The sequence below is a fragment of the Corvus moneduloides genome, chromosome 1 (assembly GCF_009650955.1).
Source record: "Corvus moneduloides isolate bCorMon1 chromosome 1, bCorMon1.pri, whole genome shotgun sequence".
Classification (NCBI taxonomy): Eukaryota; Metazoa; Chordata; class Aves; order Passeriformes; family Corvidae; genus Corvus; species Corvus moneduloides.
The window spans coordinates 48,345,089-48,368,063 of NC_045476.1; the positions used below are offsets into that span (position 1 = coordinate 48,345,089).

The 22,975-nt window shown below is 36.0% G+C and overlaps 1 protein-coding gene across 5 annotated transcripts in view; it reads right to left on the bottom strand.

Moving 5' to 3' along the window:
* TAX1BP1 (Tax1 binding protein 1) overlaps positions 1-22,975 on the bottom strand; it is a 55,992-nt gene that overhangs the window by 5,971 nt on the left and 27,046 nt on the right. For 2 of the 5 annotated variants that reach the window (XM_032109056.1, XM_032109052.1), the window contains 11 exons: positions 17,195-17,343; positions 16,966-17,056; positions 15,523-15,708; positions 12,089-12,316; positions 10,593-10,739; positions 9,294-9,387; positions 7,876-7,994; positions 6,548-6,673; positions 4,638-4,709; positions 2,050-2,224; positions 1,565-1,713 (listed from right to left, as the gene is read on the bottom strand). In XM_032109056.1, the coding sequence (XP_031964947.1) occupies positions 1,565-1,713; positions 2,050-2,224; positions 4,638-4,709; positions 6,548-6,673; positions 7,876-7,994; positions 9,294-9,387; positions 10,593-10,739; positions 12,089-12,316; positions 15,523-15,708; positions 16,966-17,056; positions 17,195-17,343 (1,536 nt within the window). The remainder of the gene's footprint in view (positions 1-1,564; positions 1,714-2,049; positions 2,225-4,637; positions 4,710-6,547; positions 6,674-7,875; positions 7,995-9,293; positions 9,388-10,592; positions 10,740-12,088; positions 12,317-15,522; positions 15,709-16,965; positions 17,057-17,194; positions 17,344-22,975) is intronic. The other 3 variants (XM_032109065.1, XM_032109076.1, XM_032109078.1) reach the window with 3 other exon arrangements.

Below are 22,975 nucleotides of genomic sequence, written 5' to 3' on the forward strand. Positions count from 1 at the left end.
TCCTGCCTCAGAACTGTTTTGTCTTTGGCATATTACTAAGTCTCCCTAGAAAGATTCCTGCAGCTTCTCATTTCCATATAAATTTGTACACTATACATAAAGTCTGTCTGGGTGAGGAGCAAGCAACTGGTTCTCAACTGCAAATAAAAAATAAAGATACAAGTTATTTGATTTAAAGGCACCTTTTCTCAAGCTGAACTTTATTTAAGCCTGTTATATTCCACCTCATTACAAAAATCCAAGCTGTCTCTGCAAACGAGCACAAGACTCTAGCACTGTTTCTCTTGGGTTTGCAAGAGGGCAAAGCACATAGATCAGAGAGAACACCCTGCTAATTAAACTGCAGCAGATGACTAAAGAAGAGAAGAGCGTGTCAGATGTAAGAGCTACGTCAAGAATGATCAGATTAAATATGCGAAATGTGAAGTAAAGGTGGGGACAGCATTAAGCTCACATTTGAGATCTTGAACAGGCTGCAAAATCTCTGACAGGTTTTCTAATTATTCACAGTAATGGACATTGGGAGCAAAAGGCAGGAGGGAGAAATACATTTTTCTCCATTATAGGTGCTGAGCACCAGGGCTAAAATCATGCCTGTCTGAACACTGATCAGTTTCTGCAAAGGTTAATAGCAATTAAATGTGGCAAACTAGACTAAATGAGAAACAGGTCATGATACCATTGTACTTGCAAAGAGCACAATACTTTGCAGAAAGGTATTTCTTGTTTAATATTTTTGAAGGTGCAAGAGTACTTGGAATAAAGAAGAGTAATAGGTCTGTTCCTGTTCAAATGAAGACGTACAGTCCAATTTATTACAGAAGCCATTTTTTTATACCAGAATGTGCAAGTTAACTGTACTAAAAAGAAAAGCTAACCAGAAACTTGAAACATACAAAGCCAAAAAAAAAAAAAAAAAAATCAGTGGAATTGTATCCCTTTCAGTTTAATCAGCTTTAGGTAACAGTCAATTAAGCTCTTCCAAATACATGTCCAACAGCAAAAAGCATTCAAAATGGAAATTAATAAATGCACATTTGCAGAAGACAGAATGAAAGATTAATATATTAGAATAATGTATCTAGTAGGATACCAATTTACAGTTAGCATTTAACTGAAAATACTGGTATCTGAATCCTATATATTTTTATTTGTTCTGTTCCACTTAAGTTCCTACATTGCTATTATAAAATGAGTGAGATGTGGCTACATTTTGAGCTCTCATTCTACCACACAGGAGAGAAAAATCATGAGTTGAGATTACTTGGGTTTTTTTTACTTTAATACTTAAAAAGATTAAGAAGCTAGTGTCCTAATACCAAAACAAGCTGACAGTAACTCAAGAGATTAGGGGAACAAGTATATTAACATCAATAGATATGCAGGGTTTTCTCCTTCAAAGCAAGCAAAATTCACCAAAAAATGTTTCAGGGAAAAGAAAAATCAATTGCAAATTTACGTAACAATAAATCAGGCCTATCAGATATGGAAAACCTATGTGAAACTCTTGGTAACTCATCAGTAAATGTATAAAAGAAAATAAATAATAAGAACAGTAACTTGCATTGCCATCCTCAGGATCTTCTAAACCATCAGGCCGACTGAGATTGCGTGAAGGCTGGCTACACACGACATTGTCTTCTAGCTCCCAAAAGGAACTTCTAACAGGTGGTCTTTGGATCTCATCAGGATTAAAAGCACCATCTGCTCCATCTGAAGAAAAATTAATTAGGACATCTTCGTTCAGTAGTTTGTATTTTGAGATTACAAATGTGCTACCTTACCTTTAAAAATCAAGAGTTAAACACATTTTCGGTTTAGATTATATAAAACAATAGGAGAGAATCAGCTTCCTCCAGAGGTGTTTAAAACTTTATTTACCTTACTGACTCTCATCATAAAATAAAGGCCCTTTACTGATGTTCATCAGTCAGAAAAGGCTCTGTAAACCAGTCTGAAGGCTGTTGGTACTTAACCTGAATAAAATGAAGCATTGCTTTTGAAACAGCGAGAGAGAAATTATATTGGGGGAGTGTGAAATTTACTTACCTCTTCTTTCCTGAATTGCATAAGGGTTTCCATATTGCAATACTGGTAGTCTGCTTGGCACTGCAGGAACCGGTCCATTTTCCTCTGAATATGGGTTGCGAAAATGTAATGTCTGCTGTGAAGTCTGTCCTTCCATCATCCTTCCAGCTTGATCTCCTGGTGTCCTGCCAAGTTCCTAAATTATGCAGAGTTCGAAATGTAATTAACCTATGGAGCCCTAGCAAAATTTGAAATGTTTATGAAACATGTTTTTAAAAGAAAAAATTGCTAACCTTCCTACTGTCATTTCATTTTGATCTTATGCCAAGTATACCAAAACACCAAAAACAGTCAATGAAGAAAAGAAAATACAAAGAAGATCTTTTAAAGAGACACTATTTTTTCTTGGTTTGTTGTCAGTTAGTTCTAATTACATAAACAGAACTGCCATGTTTTTCAAGTATCTGCATTTTTTTTTACAATGAAGATAAATTAGCTCAATCAGTAAAAATGGGTAGATTAACAATAACAACTGAAGATAATACGCAGTGAGAAAAATTTTTTTAAGTTACAATTAAAAATAAAATAATTCTTTTTTTCATATCATACCATACCATTCAAGAATGTAGCATTTTAGTATGTGGAGCACATCTTGGTACATACTTGACATAATTCCACATGAATCCCTGAGTGGCAGACTCTTAGAGAACAAGTAAATACATAGCACTGGATCCCTTCTGATATTTAACAGCAAATATTTGTATCGAAAATGCTCAGAACTCTTCAAAAAATTAATATACTTAAAATTCTAGATTCTTACATATCAACCATACTTATGATAGTAATTACAAACTATAAAGGGGTTTTATAACTTAGAAACCATTAAAACTCTAAGCCAGTATATATGTTAAAAGACACTAATTAAAGTGACTTAAGTGTGGTCAATGCACCAGCTGTAACTTATCCCAATAAAAATCTTTCTCATAATTCCACTCAACAAAGTGGGTTAAGGGATAGAGAGCAGTATGCCAAGACTATCAAAAGACATATGCCATTTAAATTCAGAACCAAGCAAAAAATTCTGAGACGTAAATATGAAAACAATAATTAAAAAATAGGGACTGTTAAGGGAGACATGCTTTCCAATAATGTTCTTTCTGATTAGTATTTTCTTCTGGGTTCTCTGGGTTCATGTTTAATATTTGCTGATGTTAATAAAACCCTCAAAGACTGAAGTGTATCTTTTCCCCAAAAGACTTTAAATTGAAACGTAAAACCAAAGCTTCAATTACCAGTTCGACTCCATAAGAAATAAAAAGCCTGCTACTAAAAGGAACAATTCAATATTTTTTTCTTGCAAACAGGTGAACTTCAGATTAACCTCTTGAAGAGAAAAATGCAAAAATCAATAACTACCCTGAAAACAAAACACTACTCAAATGCAAAAAGACCTCATATAGTGGATGGCATCCCTCCTCTAGATACAATATAAAGCTATGCCAGTGTTACTTTAGATTTATAAACTGAAAGGAACATGTGATTAAAACAGGTAGGATTAAAAAACTAGGATTGCATGTTTTAGTGCGTGTGTAAAATCTAAGTAATTCATCTTTACTCAATACAAAGCAGGAACAATTAATTAGCAATGAAATCTAAGATTTTCCTTTTTAAAACTGACTTCTTCTGGAATACAGAAGCAGTTCAAAACAAGAGGCAGTAGCATTACTACTTTAATTTTCATATTACATACAATTAAAACAGAATGTAAATAAACCTGAGGGTAAAGAGGTACTGCAAAATAGCCTTAGCCAGAAGTTGGACAGCAAGGGTAGAGACTGATTAAAAAAAACACCTAGAAAAATATCAAAGGCTATCTAAGTATGTAAATAAAATAGGAAAAAAAGTGATTTTGTAGTTTTATAGTTTTGAAGAGACAGCAAATGAACATTTTTAGCAAGCTATGCTTGGTGACATTTATAAACAAGCACTGATAATGATAAACTATTAAATCGTGATTCCAGTCTAGCAAGGCACTTTGATTCTTCTGTATGTAATGTAAATATCTATAAATTTGGTAGACAAAGTTTAAAAATTTTATAAGCTTCATACATTATTATTATTATTACAGTAGTTGTTCTTATGTGTGGTGTTTAAAATTACTCCCTCCACCTAAACTAGCCTCACCAAAACTCAAATTTTAATTTGATTTCTTTTGAACTAGAAAAATTTGAGAGATCTATTAAAAATTATATCCTTGGTTTAAAAAGAAGATAAATTAAATACCAACTATTTGACAATCGAGAATTTCACCCAAAAAATTAACTAGCTTAATCTGAAAGTTTAGTTTTGTTTCGGTTTCTCAGTATTAAAATGCCTGATTTTACTAAGTATCTCTTCTGGAATTGTATCTATACTGGAATTGTAAAGTTATCAAATAAAGTTTCAAAGAAAAATCCTAACTTTGCACAGTATCATGCAGTACTATCTGAATGTAATAAAGACACTTTATTATTTCACTTTTCAGTAAAACCTAGCTTTGATTAATTGCCATATAATACATCAGAGGTACTTCTACATTAGCATTAATATTCCAGAATTTTTGACAATACCTTCTCACTGGTCAAGAGTTCCAACTGTGATGCCAGGTCCTTTATTCGTCTCTCTTTTTCTGCCAGCTGAATCTATATGAAAAGAAGATTAAGATTCTTGCATTAGTGAATGGAAACTATTTCCCTGCATGTTACATTGTGAAAACAAAGTTCCTGATTAACTTAATCTTTCAGATGAAAACAGTTTTGTCTACTACAGTTACATGCAACACGTAGTGCTACTAAAACTCCAACCCAACAATTCTCATGAAGTTTTATCTGCTGGACAACAGCAGTACACTAGCAGCCTTTTCTTGCCAGTTTTCAGTAAACAGTTGTGGAATGGTATAAAATTCTATGTTAGAAATGAGGAGTAGTATCAGTGCCACCAATGGCAGGAGGGGCACCACTGCCCAGACACAGCGGAAGGTTTGCAAGCCTCATCTCATTGTTTTTGAAGAAATCTCCTGGCATTGTTTCTGTCCCACCACAGAACTTGAGAGAACCAAAAGCTACTCCTGCCTCAAAGACATTAAATTTGTTTCACAAACATCTACCTTGTGTCTCTATTGGGTGCTGTGGGAGGAGGTGCAACTGACACATTACACAATTCTTCCTGCCTTCAAAATGATGATTTAAATAATCTCTTTCTACAAAGGACTATTTTATTTGTGTTCTGGTTCCTTTAAAGACTGCCCCTTCCCCTGTTTTTCTAATATCTAAACTCAAGGCTCGGCATAACTGCTTATCATTTATTTTCAGTTCCGAAATTCCTTCTCCTAGTTTAGGTCAATGGAGCAAAATCTCCTGACTGGGAAGAAAAACTCACTTTTTCTCTACCACCTGCACCCTCCTGAAAGACAGTAATTTTCTAATTGCCAGCAAAATGCTTTCAATTGTTGAACCAATTATTTGTTACATCTGCTGTTGAGAAGTTAAACTTTTTTCACATTAAATTATGCATGGCAACTGATCACTGCTAATTAGTAAAATAAACTGGAAAGAGTCATGCATTTTATAAAACTGAAATTAGAGCTTCAGAAAGTGTCAGAAAAAGATGGCCTATGGAGTGCTAAAATAAACTGTAGAGTAATTCAGGATTTTATAAAGAAAAATTGCTGTAATTACCAATAAAAAGGGGGTCCTAGTAGAATCAATACAGTCAGTTCAGTTTAATCATTTTTCATCACAATGGGCAAAAACAGGCAAAGGTTGTTGACAGAGGCAACAGAGTTGACAGAGTCAACTGCATTATCACCATTAGACTGAGAACCAGCAGAAAAGCTAGTCTCATTGGACATTTGTTGCTCTTATCTCACCCCTACTGACCTAAGAAGCTAATTCAACATAAGCATTACTATCACATAACCTCAAAGATTAAGGTCCCTTGTAAGCTAAAGCTGCCCATTACGCTTGACTTTCTGGTGAATGTCACTCTACCAAGACTATACCTGAGGTTCTCCAAATTAAATTCTTGCATGATTTTAAAAACAATGGATCACTCCTCTCTACTGACTTCAGATAAAATGCATTAGACATTACTATACTAGTAATGCAATATGCAGTATGAAGATTTTAGACAAACACACCAATCAATCTTCCTGTTAGTATTACAGCAAACAGCAGGAAATTAGAAATCCCTTGCCCTTTTTTCCCATAATACAAGATTACATCACTTAGGGGTTTGTCTAAATCCACAGTATTAAAAGACTGATAGCCAGCTGGTAGTAGATCTTAGCAAACCTCTCTTACTTTAAAAGAAGCATTACAAGACTGTATTGTTTCTTCAAGTGCAGAATTTCTATTTACAGCAAAAATATATTTAGTGCACTTTCCCTATTAAAGCTCTTCATTACTTGAACCATCAGAAATAAGCAACCATGTTAAGAACACGTAACGAGTCACTGTCATAAACAAAACCTGTAACTTACTTTATACTGATCCTCCATTGCTGCCAGCTGTAATTTTATACCCTCGTTGATTTTCACTTGTTCTTTCCACTTCAGCTCCAGTTTAGCTAGTTCATCAGCATAAACACTGCATTTCATCTTCTCATCCTAAAGCAGTTTATACCATGGCATGAAATATTTACAATCTTAAGAGATTTTCCCTCCCACCCCCAACAATGTCACTGTGTTAAACTCCATTCTTTTGAAACGAGATCATTTACAAATGGCTTCTCCAAGCCTGACTCAAGACTTTGAAGAGGTCACGACCACAGAACACTGCATAAATGATGTTCAAGAGGCATTTCTTTCCTTGAGTTTTCAACAAGCTGATATTCCTCTTTAGTTTAACAGCTTCAAGTTTCTTTGTACCCTAATACTACTAACAATGATTATTCTTTCAAGTATCTCACTTCAATACAAAACTTTTCCTCAAGTGATTTTTATAACCTAAGTATCTTTCATACAGAAGGTCAAAGGCAAAGCTTTCTTCAAAAATCACTATGGAATAAACAGCCAGCAGAAGCCAGTGCAGGCTCTCCATGGACAGGGTTATGAGCAGAATTATAGGACAGTTATTACATCCTGGAAAAACTATTAGAATAGTATCACTGTGATAAATAAAAGAAACAAAATTAAGACAGACAAGACAACACTCAGAAAGGATTTCTTAAACTGTTGTCAGCTTTACACCAGTGCCACTGATGTAATACTCCATCATCATCCACACATCCAAACTGGTTAAATGAAAGTCAAGTTATGACTGACAGGTACTAATATTTAAAGAGCATCACTACTGTGGCTACAGCACTACCAGTGCCAACTTTGGTCGAGACAACCAAATAAACACCTTTATGTGTGACTGAGCCCAAGCTAGTTGGCAGCACCCACTCAGGTGTGAAAGCACCGCAAAAGCCATGACAGGCAGGTAGGGGAAGTTGCTACGCTTCGGACAGCGTACCAGATCAACACTGCCACACTTGTACCAAACATCAGCTGGCTTACAGCAACCTGCTGTACTTGATTTATAAAAGCAATTACACTTAATGTAAGAACAGAAAAGTATTTAAAACCTCAAGCATGTGCACATTTGTTTTACTGTATCTTGGTCTTCCTTATCTGAACCCTCTAAAACCGTACATAGTCAAGAGCTGACTGAACAAAAGAGTGTTTTCTAATGTTAAGACTTCTACCATAATCAGAGTGTATCACACAAAAAATGAAGGCAACTCAGCTGGGTAGGCCTTGTGTTTTTAAGGCTTAGCACCTAAAGCTACTTTTTGTTCAGCTTTCCGAAGCAGCTGTTTACTTACAGCCAACATTTGCTTGCATTTCTTATACTTCTCTGTTTTCTCAGCAATCTCTTTATTCATTTCACGCACTTGCTCCTTTACCACGGATTCCGAAACTATGTCAGATGAAATGGGGCTAACTGTGAACATTGAAGAAAAAACAAGAACATTGATTTTTTTTGTTCCATAAATAAAGTTTGTATAAGAGATGACAGCCCAGATTTGAGAGTGCATCAAAAACAGAGTGCTCCATGTTATCCAAACCAGAAGCAATCAGCATTATGTGCTATGTAAGATCAGCAACCATAGTGGCACATCTGTGTTCAGTTCTGTCACATGCTGAAGATGAACATAAATACACACACATGTAGTACTCTCCCAAGAAAGAAAACCAAGTAAACACCTGAATATGTGTGCTATCATTCTAAATATTCTATTCTCACATAAAAACATGAAGTACCTCAGCAAACTACTACATCACACACTATCTCTGAGCTTGCTGGGATTGTATGTTTTAAGAAACACTTGTATTTACCATAGACAGGAGGAAACCAACAGAAATTACACCTGATGGTCTTTACATATAACAAGAATCTGTCAATTATAAAGTAACACAGAGAAAACTATTCAGCATTTATGGGCATTTATCAATTTAAACTGAATAAAAAAATCACAAAATGGTTTGGGTTGGAAGGGACCTTAAAGACCCTCTAGCTCCAATCCCCCTGCCATGGGCAGGGACACCTTCCACTAGACCAGGTTGCTCAGATCTCCATCCAACCTGGCCTTGAGCACCCCAAGGCATGGGGCATTCATAACTCCTTTGGGAAGCCTGTTCCAATGCCTCACCAGCTTCATAGTGAAGGGTTTCTTCTTTAGTTTTAACTTATTACATATTGAAGTTTGAGAATATTATTTTTGCAGTAACTTAATGGTTCACAATAATTATAAACATTTTCTAATAAACCACTACTGCCTATAATTCATGAAAATAGTCAGCTGACGTGACCTTCCAATCACATAATCAGAACTTTTCAGCAGATTTGATTTTACAGTAGAATGTTACAGTGGATAGTCATCATAACTTGACTGCAAAATTACTGTGCTATTATACTCAATTTGAAAATTTGAGTAAGGTTTTTTTAATAAACTGTTTATTAGCTTGGCAAAACCATCTCTGTTAACCATAAAGCAGAAATTCAAGAGTTCAGTTCTACTGACATTAGTAAATAGCAACTAAATTGATACATGAATTTATTTATTAATGTTACCACTTGCTAAGAGACAAAATATTTAGATCAGTCTTCACATCTCTAATTAATGCTTTAATTAAACAGAACAAGTCCACCTACTTTATACTAAAAATACTATTAGTGACTACTTCACATAGACAACACTTTCAGGCTTATAAAGACAGACAAAATTTAAATTGTTGGTACCTGGAGATGCAGACAACTTTTTGTCTGTAAGGACGGCAGTAGCTGTCTCAATGTTAGATGCATCTGTCAGTTTCTGTTGATGCCCTGCAGTTTTCTTTGTGAAAAGAAATTTTGTTTTGGTACTTGATTAAATGAAAGCCAAAGCACAAAGTAATGTATCTTGCACTATCATTTGCTCCAAAATTGGACTAGACAGAACTGCTCATTTAAACAGTTAGGTAATAATAAATATGCAAAAACGTTTAATTGTACTAACACTGAAATTGCTTCAGACTATGATTTTTATCACCTTACTTGATGAAGGTCTTTTTCCCTAGAAAGAGTAATTTCTAAGCAAATTATCAGAAAAATCTCATTTTCTAGAGAATCAGTTACATTTAAATTAATTAATTCTAATACTCCATTAGAAAAATAGAGTCTGTTTTAGGAATGTCTGCTGGACTTCTGGAGTGAAAGCAATGAAATCTGGTGTTTGCTGTAAGATGTACAACATTGCCAAAGATGTGGAAGATTTTTAAGGAAAAGCCATAGATGTTCTGATATGACACCTCATTCACCACTGACCTTCTGGATGAAAAGATGACTTTTTTATGCAATGTTCTGTGGATAAGAGTAATACTTAAGTCTGGTTTTCTTAAGAATTCATATTTGCACATCTTGCCATTGCACATAGGCCTTTTCCCTCTTCGAGCTCCTCTCCAACTTTTACAAAATTCTGAAGAACTCTGCTCTCAAATATGTTTAAAAATGGCTGACAGGTTCAGTTACTAGGTGGCCTAAGACTTGTATCATCACTGAAAAAGATTCATTTATTTATGAAACAGATCTTGGAAGAGTGGTAAGATTACAAAATACGTATGGAATACAACTCCATACTGTGTTGCGGAAACTTCTTTCCCACTTCGCCTTTAAATCCTACTTCAAGTTCTCTATTTCCCCCGCTTTTGGGCTTGGGGTTTTTTGTTGGGCTTTTTTGTGGTGGTACTGGATAGGGGCAGTAATTATGGATTTTCCCAGCTTCAGTTTCAAATTCTTCCTTGAACAGTGTAATGCTTATAGGTTCATCCGAAGTCTATCAGGCTTGTACATAACATCAGCTACTATAAATTCTTTGCTTGGTTTGGACAACTATCTAAAAAGAATCATAGACGTAATTTAGGTTTGTGAAAGAAAATGGTAGAATCACTGCTTACCACACATTTTAATCCTTTTCAAAAGCATTAGTTTTCACAGAATGAAATTAAATTGTTGATGAAATGCTACCAAAAAAGCAAGTGCAATTTATCCCATTCTACTTACTGCCTGCTCTGTAAACTTGTTTACTTGTTTTTGAAGTTTTTGACATTCTTTGAATTTTTCCTTGTAATGGTCAGCAGCCATTTGTAGGCGAAGCTTCAGATCTTCAACTTCTCTGCGCAGTTCCTGCTCCACTGCATTTGAAGCTTCCTTTAAAAAAAAGAAGAAATTGTTCTCCCTTTTGTTCAAATACCACTATTTCCCAAAAAGCCTTTTTTCAATTAAAAAAGCATAATGCTCCATGTAAGTACTGAAGCTCCTATTTTCTTTGTGGGAAGGAAAGGAATAGAGCAAGCAGTAGAGCACAGAGAGAGGCAGAATCTGTGCTGAACTTCATTCCAAGCAGGACACACTGTGGGATGCAAACAGTCACTGGTATAATACCAGAGGCAGGTAAAGGAGATTCTTATTTTATGGGCTGATTAATGTGTATCTAAAGCCTGAACATACAGGAAAAGTCTGAACACCTTCCAGGGGGTGTTCCAGCTATCCTACAGACAAGTATGGCCACGCAGCAAAAGTGCACAGTCCACAACTGTATTCCCTCACACTCACTGTATTTCACCTGGGAGTGGTTCCATTGAGCCATAACACTGACACACAAGCTACACAAACCACATCTGGCAACTAGACACAGGACATGGTCAGATACTTTCTGGTAACTTGAGTCATTCATATGATTTGCTACTTCTTTCATGATGCATTTCAAAACACATTGTATACAATTGAAACTCTTAGGGAAAAAACATGCAATTCTTTGATATTTTAAATATTTCTTTTGGGCGTTGTAACATTCATTTTTTATTTACAGTACTATTTTAATTGCTGTTCAGCTCAATATATTTTCTTCAGTTACACCATTACAGTAATCCTAGTAGCAAATTAATCCAGTACAGTTGCAGTCACAGAAGACCCAGTATAAAGCTCCCTTAAATCAAAATGATGAAACATATATTTGCTCACTATATTATTATCCAAGACTAAGGTCAAGACAGTTTCCATTACATTAATATTTTTATACTTGTAAGTACCTAAAGCAAATCAATTTGGATCACAAATACTGGAAGGATTTTTAAGAATTCAGAGAGAATCTACTGATGAGGAAAGAACATTATAAAACAACCCAAGTTTCTACCAATAAATTTTCTTATTTGAATGAATTTTTAATGCTATTGTGGCTCACTTGACAGAATTAAGACAGGGACAGGATTCAAAATAACACAGATAAATACTGCATTATTCCGTGAAAATAATGTGGGTAGAAGTAGATGTGAGTAATAGCAGAAATCTCCTTTCTTACTAAACCTCCAAATCAGGTAACATGCACTTGATTTAAGGTAGTATATTGAACGCTGAAAGAGAATTTGATAATTATTTGCACTAATCATCCAGAAACCTATTTTTATTCCCCATCTTCAGTAAAGCCAGCTCTGACAGATTTTATAAATACAGATTTTATAAATACAGATAGACTTCAATACTAAATACTGACAATTTACCTGTTCATTTTTCAAAGTCGTGATTTTTATTAGTTCAGCTAAAGCTTCAGCAAGTTGCTTTTTAAATTTTTCATTTTCCAGACGTGCACTGTGAAGATCTGCCATTGTCTTATCCCGCACAGTTACTGCATCACTCAGCTCCTTTGACATTAAAACAGCTTCTTGTTTGCTAGCCTGAATCTGATCTTCAGCTTTTCGAAGCTGCTCTTTTAAAATACTTGCCTCATCCTAGGAAAGAGAAGAGATGGAAGAGAATTCATCATTTTTTAATTCAAAGCTTAAATAAAGGCTGGTATAGGGATTAGAAACATCTGAAAGAAAAACCAAGTTTTCCTGGTGGCTTTAGCAAAACTACTAAATCAAGAAGTCAGTACACAAGTACCATTTTCCCCACTTGTCTTCTTTGCCAATGATGATGTGCAAACTTATTTCACTATAAAATAAAGGCAAACTTAAATATAATTATTTTCTCTATTCTGGATTTTTGTTGGAATTTCAGCTTCAGTTTTAAACATATGACCAAAAAAAGTCTGTTTTCCACACCTCTGTTCTTATCACTGTAGAACTCCAGCATCAAAACCGAAGTCCATCCTACAGAAACACACTGAAGGTAACAAGAGAGCAAGAAGTTTTACAGTGCCTACAACTGGTTGATGTAAAACACTATAAAGCAGCTTTGGGACGTTTTTCTCAGACCTCTGTTTCCCAAGATCTTGCACAACAAGCTTTCCAGAGGGAAGAGAGAACAAACAATAATGAAGAACAAGATGCAGCATGTAGCACTAAGCACTGCTGCAGCACCATAGGGCAACCCAAGAGCCAATTGACCAAGCTGAACTACCAGCCTCTCATTCCTCAGAGAAGGCCAGGATTACAAAAAATAATTTTAAAATCAATTTTTTTAAATAAAAAAGCTACTATATAAAGTATTATATAGCCTCTGGGCTCCCTGATGGCATAATCATGTCTTATTCTTGAGTCCAGACATAAATTCAGCTATCTCTAGTCCATTATTTGTTAATTTTTTAAATACCACCTAACAAATCCAGAGGAATACTAATGCATTTTGTAACCATTTATGAAGATGGATAGACTAGTAGATGCCCTGAAGTCCTGTCTCCTAGCTATTTTTACAGCACATGATGCATTGGTTACATATTTCAGTAACAGTTTCACAGTGTGAGATAAAACTATTAATGATCCCACCAGAAACCTCACAAGCACTTTAAGATTAATAAATGACACGAATATTAGGTTGCTTCAGTACTGACACATACCCACTCCCTTCAAAATAAAACACAGTAGTAGTTTAACACATTCAGAAACAAAACAGCACAAGAGAGACTAAAGTAAGATTTTCCATTCTCAACAGCACTACTTTTCCACTTAAATACTATATTCATAACTCATATTACTTTAAAACAATTTCTAGTCTTTTGAGATCCAAGTTGCTTTTCTGTGAGAAGACTGGCAAAATACACAAGAAAGGTGCCTGCATAATCTGACCTTTCTATGCTGGCCTCAAAGGCTGTATCTAAACTGACTCTCTAATTTGGATCAAGAGCAAATTTTTAAAGCAAAACTCCCAGTCAGTTTCATTACTGCCTATCACACTGTAGATCTGAGAACAATCTCAGGGCACAGAAACTGCATTCCTTTTGGATGAAATGGAACAGGATGATGGGGTATCAGGAAAGAACACCTAATGGTTATTCTATTGTAGGTTTACCCTGGCTGGATGCCAGGTGCCCACCAAAGCCACTCCACCACTCCCCTCCTCAGCTGGACAAGGGGGAGAATATAACAAGAGGCTTGTGCGTCGTGATGAGGACAGGGAGAGATCACATAGCAATTACTGTCATGGGCAAAACCAGACTCAACTTGAGGGGAAAATTAATCTAATTTGTTGCCAGTCAAATCAGAATAGGATAAAGAGAAATAAAACCAAGTATTAACACATCCAGCCCCCAACCCCTTCCTCTTTCCAGGTTCAACTTTACTCCCAGATTCTCTATCTCCCCTCCTTCAGCAGCATAGCCAGGATGGGGAATGGAGGCTGCAGTCAGTTCATCACACATTGTCTCTGCTGCTCCTTCCTCCTCAGGGGGAGGACTCCTCACTCTATTCCTCTGCTTCAGTATGGGGTCCCTCCCACGGGAGACACTATTCTACAAACTTCTCCAACACGTATCCTTCCCACAGGCTGCAGTTCTGCATGAACTTCTCCAGTGTAGGATCCCATGCATGGGGTGCAGTCCTTCAGGAACGGAGAACTCCAGCACAGGTCCCTTGTGGGGTCACAGGTCCTTCCAGCAAACCTGCTCCAGTGCAGGCTTCCCACGGGGTCACAGCTTCCTTCAGGCACATCTACCTTCTCCGGCATGGGGTCCTCCACAGGCTACGGGTGGATGTCTGCTTCACTGTTAACCTCCATGGGCTGCAGGGGAACAGCCTTGTCTCACCAGGGTCTTCACGATGGCCTGCACAGGAATCTCTGCTCCAGCACCTGGAACCTTTTCCCCTCCTTCCCTGACCCTGATGGCTGCAGAGTTCTGTCTCTCTCATGTTCTCACTCTTCTCTCCAGCTGCAATTCCTCTCACAGAGTTTCCCCCTCTCCAATACCCTTCTTAAATCTGTTACCCAAGAGGCGCTACCACCATCACCCACAGGCTGAGCCTTGGCCAGTGGTGGGTCCGTCTTGGCACCTGCTGGCACTGGCTCTGTCAGGCATTGGCTGATATTGGCTCTCTCAGGGGAAGCTTCTGGCAGCTTCTCACAGAGGCCACTCCGCTACCAAAACCCACACAAACCCAATATATGCATCCGTAATACCCGACTAGAACTAAGCCTGAAATAACCCCATGTGGACCACGGACAACATAAATATGAGTTCTTCAGCAATTTCACTCTCCTATTACACCACACTGCTTGCTAACCACAATGCTACCACAGGGCATAGTAAGTCACCTCTTCCTTCGAAACCCTACTGCGCAAGTTCTCAGTCAGCACTGTAGCTTGACACTACATTCACCTAACAAGTCCTTCAGCAACCACTTCATGTCTCCTCTTTTCTTCTCCATCACCCTCTACAGTCTCAACACAACTACATTACAAACTTTCTCCTCAACCTCCTTTCCTTTCTTGTGAAGCCAGAAGCAACTCAAGAGCACAACACTTTTACTGAACTCAAAAATTACCTTTTCACACATAGTTAATCTCAGTTCATTATGTAAGACCTCAACAAGCTCAAAAGGCGCAAAACTAGAACAGATCTCAGTCTTTTCACCATTTTCTGCATCTACAGAGAACATCATAATCCTCCTGCCTCTTAGTGTACACCCTGGTGATTTCTTCAACTTCCTTTCTCTTGTCAAGCACATATAACATTAGATACGTTTATTCACATCAGACCAATTATATTAGTAGTGCTTACCTTGTTGGATGAGGAGTGCAAAAAAGCTTTCTTCATATTTTCTTTTTCAGCTATTAATAGCTGTAATCTGCCAACCTCCTCTTTATAATACGATATCATGCTTTCTTTGTTTGCATCCAAATTCTTAAACGTCTGGATTTCTTTTACTAGTTTGGTGTTTTCTATTTCTGTATTCTTCAAGTGTATCTGCAATGATGCTAAAACACGTCAAACTTCTTCCACGTTAGGAGAACTACTGTTCACCTGTCTATTTACGTGCTCACTGAATTCTAACTTACTCCAACTTGAGGCAGATTAGAAGGGGTAAAGAGAAAAATTAAACATTTGATATTGTCACTGCCTTTCAGCCCAAACTTTCTGGCTGGAATTCTTTCAGCATGGTCACCTAACAACAGCTCCAATCTACAGCTAGAAGTTAAAGCCCTAATTTCTCTCCACATCAAATTAAGCCGTTCAGGACTCACTCCTCTCTTCACAAATGCTAGACAACTAAGGACAAGTAAAAGAGAAATGACTTGAAGAAAACTAAAGAGAAATTAAACTTCTAGTAGTATCTGCCCACAGTCATCTAAACAAACAGGTCTACATCAGCAATATTCATATCCAACGACAGCAAACTACTTTTAACAAATCTGCCTACAATAATGCAGAACAGCTCCTGCACTCAAGTATTTCCCACTCAGACCAGAAGATTTGTGTTGATTATTTACAAAGGGATTCCATGCTTGTAAAAGATGCTTTTAGATTTTAGAACCTCTATTGTGTATCTAATACTGCCTATCACATAATGACATTTTCCTAGGAACAAAAATAATCTTTTAAATACACTTGATCTGTTTCACACAACCTAAGGATTTCATTATTTTAGCATATAAAGTTTTTTCTACTTTGAGCAGAGGGGGGCCAGCAGTGTATTTTTTTTATATATATGGGTGTCTTTCAATACCAGCAAAAGAAATCAGCTATGCTAGTAAAAACAAATGCAATACAGAACCCACTAAAGCTTCTCAGTAAAGCTACACAAGGCTCACGAAGAGGGATTTAGAAAAAAAAGTCTGGAGAGAGAATTTACATGACTAAGAAGTATTTTAGTTATGAAAAAGTGTGTTAAAGATGATCAGTTACTGGGTGATGCACTGTATAACTAAGGAATTTTCTCACTAGAATCTATTATTTTTTGTTACTATGTCTGAGCTTTCACAAATTGGTGGTTCATTCTCCTTCTTATAGACCTTTTTATACCATGGCTGAATTCAGATGCTGTTTTCCTCATTCATTTTTATATGAGAACATCTATAACTATCTTAAAGATATGTTCACAGAAGTTACCCATTTCCTTTTTTCCTTAACAAATTCAATTTATTAGACTTCTCCATAAAACATTATTACTTTTATTTCAAACCACTTCATTCCAGTGTATACAGGTACAAGTAATAAAGTTACCTTATAAAGTTCTTTTTCATCCTTTTCTGTCTTTAACACACATTCAAGTTGCTCCTTCTCAAGCATCACTTTCTTCAGTTTGTCCTTCAGACTAAAATATTGAAAAAGTATTGGTACAGAACTATTAATATAGAAAATCCATGCATATATTAAAAACTGTTAGTCTAAAAAAACACCTTTGGGGAAAAAAAGTAAAATAAGGAACGTAAGGAACAAAAAGACTAAGTACCTGTCTAACTCAGTTTCTTTTGCAATGGCTTTCTGAGTAACAGTCATGATATCTTCTTCAAGCTGGAGAACTTTTGAAGCAGCCTCCTCATGCTTCTTCTTTAAATCATTATTTTCCCTTTTAAAAGCTTCTGATGTCTGAATATTATCCTTTGAAAAAAATTGCAAATAGACGTCATTTAAAAATGTGATTCTTCAGAAGTAAAACATGCTATTTGAATTAATGCCAAAATACGGCCATTAGATTTATTCTCTTCCTTAAAATGTATAACAAGCCCATTTCAAGTATACATAAATATCTACTGAATATTGCTATGCACAGTTCATCTATTAATAAGGGGTCAATAAGGAGTTTGTTTTGGAGCAACCATTCAGTTACTCAGAGCCTACCAAAGACTTCAGAGTACAGGATAAACACATTATTTCCTATCTTTTGCCTATTTCCTTTCGGCACACAAACCACTGACTGTCTAGCTTAGAAAACAAAGAAATTTGTTTCTCTTTGTACTTGCTTTTACTTAAAAAGAAGAAGAGCTTGAATTTTTCTAGACAGTTACACCACTGTAGCAAAACACAGTAAAGACAACTGCAGGCAAAAGGAGAAACAAAACAAAACAAAACTCTGATTTAGAGCTGGTTACTACATGACATTCTCCTAGCTAGAACATATAGAAGATCTCACATAGCTCAAGGAAGCTGATGCAACCATTGTAGGATTTATGTCTTGGATATTGGAAGCTGAGACAGAGGATGATGACAATAGTCAAAATGGATTCCTTTGTCAGAAAACTTGACAAATACAAGATGGGAAACCACTTTAAACATTCCATTCATTACCTAATTATAGTAATGTCCATACTGTTCTAAGGCAGTGGACAGCTGAATGCCATCTCCACCACAGCAAAACGGCCATTTAAAGTCAGGCTGTCTTAAATAACCCTGAAAATGGGTTTTTTTCCCATATAACTATTTTTTTGAAAAAATAAATAAGTAACACTAAAGTAGATCACACACACTGAGATAATATGCCACTTTTTCTGATATCAAAGTACGATAAAGCTCAGCTTATTATCAACCATGACAGTGATACGAATCAAAGTGTAAAACAAGGTCAAGACACACTGACCAACATAGCTAACTACAGCATGACTTAAAAGTGTTTGTGTAGATACTAAGGTACAAGTTGTCTTTCTGCTCTAGATTTGGGAGATTAAAGCACTACTTCATCTATTCATTTTTAAACAAAGCTCAATGCCCTGAAATAACAAGACTGTACTGTTCCATCAAGAGAAACGCATCAGCCAGACTTTACGAAGAACCCCTACTGGCCGAATTCCAACCTAACTAACAATGTTTTAAGTACAATAAAATATAATGAGGACTGGTTTTAGTCATTAATTGTCAAGATACACTGTTCACAAGTATAATTAAGCTCCACTTTTACAAGCAACTAAACAGAAGTTTGAGCATTATGATTTTCTTTGCATGGAGGGGTAGGTAGTATTGAACTGAGGAGTGGCAGATGTATCTGATGACTCGTTCACTTGCTGCACACTAAACCAGCATGTAAAGTAGATTCTTGTTTTTGTTATATAGGCTATATAAAAGAAGAGAACTAATACATTACAACTATTTAAACTCCAAATGGCTTTCTTATGTCTTAATATAAAAAAGAATTTAAAGGGATCATGAATGTGCCATCTTTTTTAAAAAAACATCATTGGAGAAGATAACCCACAACTTTCTTAAGGTCTTTATTTCTGAAGACCTATCAGTTTCCTACAACCAAAAATATACGTACTTGGTGTAATGAGGGCAGGATATTTTAATTAAAGTCCGTATTCCAAGTAAAACTTGTTATATAACCAGCAGCAACACCACACTCTGTAACTGCTTGTCCTCCCCTAGTGCAGTGGAGACTAATTACTTGCCCCTGTTTTGAAAGCCTAGCATAGTAAAAAGTCTATTTCAATGCATATCTGTGTTTTCTCTAAACACCACTTTGGTATAACTGTAACTGTTGTAACCCAAGTGCCTTCAAAAGAATTTAATCTGATACATTATATATATAAACTGTACAAACAGTTCAAACAGGCTGCCAAAGGTAACATATATTAAAAGGAATTAATAGCCTGAAAAAAATTCACTCCACAAACAGCATTACAATTGATGCTGCTTTGCTAGTTATTCTAAAGGGACATGGTACTAAAATGTAAAAGTTCCATACTTAACAGATTCTCACCTAATAAACTTGTTTAGATACAACTAAAGCCTACAGTTTTTAAAGAAAAAAAAAAGGATTAATTTTTAGAGACAACTTGTTATTTTACAGAATTCTTAGCAATTCAATTTAGATGTAGCAATCCTAGTCCCATACACTGGCTACAGTGGTTTCAGAGCCTGTAAAATTTAAAATGAGTGCTCTTAGACTATTTTACAGGTAAAGTCAACTGTGTTTAGAAGGAGTCTAAAGGGGAAGAATATAATAAACACATCAACTAAATGTACAACGACTCTTACAAAAAAGGTAATTACTTTCTGTAATAATTGCTTTAATTCATTTATCTTATCTGATACATCTACCAATATTATATATTTTCTTCCACCTTCTTAACAGAGGAATAAAAAAAGCACAGCAAGAGCATGAATCATTTTAATGAACTGGTTTAAAAACACCCAACAATTTTAGGTTATTTTTAATTCAGTTACAAATGCAGCTCCCCCATCTCCTTCCCTAGAGCTGCAACAGCCATAAGGGTGGGAGTGGGAAGAAAACTGCACCAAGGGTCAAGAATAAGCAACCAGAAATTACTTAAGTCAGCTTTACTGCTGCAAAACAAGAAGTTATCAAAACAAAAATTCCTGTAACTACTAGGAGTCTCGCTAGTAAAATGAAACAACAAAAATTCAATGAGTTGTCAAGTGAATTTCCCGAGAATCTAAATTACACTTTGAAAATCTTGATGTACCTTCAGATAGGGAACATGAAGAAATATGGGAGTTCCAAAATCTTTACTGCTATTCTAAAATGGCAGAAGATTTAAGACTGATTATTTCAAAAATAATTTTATTGTAATTCCATGTAACACTGTCCTCATAAAGCTATTATAAGCTCTACCTAAAGGATATGCAAAGATCATGCCTGGAGTCATCCTTTAAACACATTTAAAATCCATTCCATAAATAAATTCTTACTGCAAAAGGACTAATAATCTTTCATTTGAGAATGGAATAGCTACAATGTTTCTAAATTCTCATTTTTGTAAGAGAAAATCATGGCAAAATCCATACATTCAACAAGGAAGAACAACACGCTCTCCCCACATATTTCTTACTTCTAATGGATTTTTAAAACAGCAGTAAAACATTGCTGAACAGAGTCTGGTTAATGGAAGCAAAATGGTACAGACATCCCTTCCTATGAATCAGCACATACAACACATTTTTCAAACACAAAAAGAGATCCAGCAGACAGAATACTTGAAAAACACAACCCAAGACTATTTCCAGACGCGCCACCTTGCAGTACGGCAATGGGCAGCATGGCTTTTTATGCTTCATCTCCCCTTTCCATAACATGCAGAGCTCCCTACCAGCCTTTTCAAAGTCATCCCACACCTAAAGCATTCACCTTTGATTAATGGCTAGTATCTGCAGCGTTTTTTTACTTTTTAGAGAATGCGTACACTGTAATGAAGAAGGATGAAAAGTTAAAAATAAGCCATGCAGCTCACACTGAAGAGGTCAAATCACTAAATACAAGGCAATCTACTTAAAAAAAAAAAAAGAAAAAAAAAAAAAAAAGCAGCACCATCTTTCAGCTGGATTGATTTATCTGTATGTAATTTAATGTCAGAGGAACCACTATGCTTGATATCCTACAGAGAATTTAGGGGGTTTAGATGAATTATCTGCAGGAGCCTTTTCTTTATCTCACTGACATCACAGCAGCTCCAACAGAATCATGTGAAACACTTGGCTGACATCATATTCTGTTTAAAGGACCTCTGAGGATAAATGATGAACACAACATAGCACCACTGCAGCCACTGCAAAACCTGAGTCTGCACATAACACAGGACCTGAAACATCTGAAAGCAAACCTCAAGTCGTAATTTTTCTTCCTAAAAAAATTTAAGCATTCAGTAAAATAAAACAGCAAACCAATTCCAAATAAACTCAGTAACATTAAGCTTTTATCCTTGTGACTATGACTTGTTACAGAAATATTGCTCTAAAAAACACTGCAGTCAGTCTATTTTGAAAACCTAAGATATCACAGTGGTAGTACTTTAACTGTTAATTCTTCAACTAGTATTGTTAAAGAGATCAAAACTACAAAACTAAGGTCTAACTCCGTGAGAGTTCATCTAAGTTACATCAATCAATCAATTACTGTCATGAAGATTACAAACATGCAAGTTTTTGCAGAAGGCAGCTGAAGCATTTACACATGCTATGATTTTGCAACATGTATTTATATGTCAGAATGTTAATTCTTAAAACATGTTGTAATTTCACTATAAGCTATTGATTTGGTGAAGTCATTTTCATGAATACTTAACTGAATTATAGAATATCTCTAGTTACCCTTTAATTTTCCATTGAAATAATTTTCAAGTGCCCAGTTTAAGAAATACTCATACACAGAACAGTCAAAAAAACCCCCCATAAAACAGGGTTTTCTCTTCATACGATGTTTATAGTACCCAAGGGTGCTGTAATTGCTGGTGCCAACCTGAGCAAATCTGAGTACTTAATTTGTGTCTAAAATTAAATGAAGCTGGGGGGAGGTTTGCTTTTTGGGCTGGGGGGCAGTTTTTTGGTTGCTGTTTGGGTTTTTGCCTTTTGGACGGCTTGTTGTCACTTAATTTTGGGGGTTTTTTTTTCCTAAAACAATGCATCTTCCTGACCATCAGATTTTCACACATGCAGCACACATGAACCATATGAACAGAGCCTGGTCTAAAGAGACACTGAAGAAACACTTGATTCACTTCTCTGCACACAGGCTGAACTAGGCACTTGTACTGCTGACATATCACACTGCACAACAGTGTTTTTCGCTTTCTAAACAGAGAAACTCTCCTTATAAAATGGCACCAAAAGCCAACTTAAATTAATCTCTGATATTTGAATAAAATTCTCCAATAAATAAAGCTACTGTGCAGGTAGAACCTGTCAGCAGAATGTGAATTTACATGGATGTCTTGTTAAAATTCCCCATCAGATAGATGAATAAGCCCACTTTTATAAAGTTAAATGGTAAACTAAATTTACAAAAAGCATGAAAGAACAAGTGTATCAAGTCAGTAAATTCACTCCTGCCTCAGTTTATGCCAGCATCATAACAGAAACACTATTCAAATGTTCACAAGATCAAAGGATGAACAGGCACTCTGCAAATCTGTTGCTTCTGACTCAAGCTAAACGTAGACAGAAACTACTACCACAGGAGTAAGACTTGTCACCACTGTCACATTAAAGTAATCAGGTCAGAAGTGCTCTCTTCCCACTAGAGGGAGACCAATGACTGCAAAAGCATCTTTTGCAAGCTCTGCTCTCTACAAAAGCACAAAAACAGTGTTCACAAAATTGAATGGCTGCAGAGTATCAGAGGAATGACCAACGAAAAGACACACAATGACTGCTGCACGTTTCTCTTCTTCAGCACAGTAATATTGAATCTTAAAACAGTAGGCAAGTGCCACAGACCTTACACACAGTTTAAGCATACACAAAACAGGGAACACAAAGACTAAAAAGTATTCCTTCTTGTTAT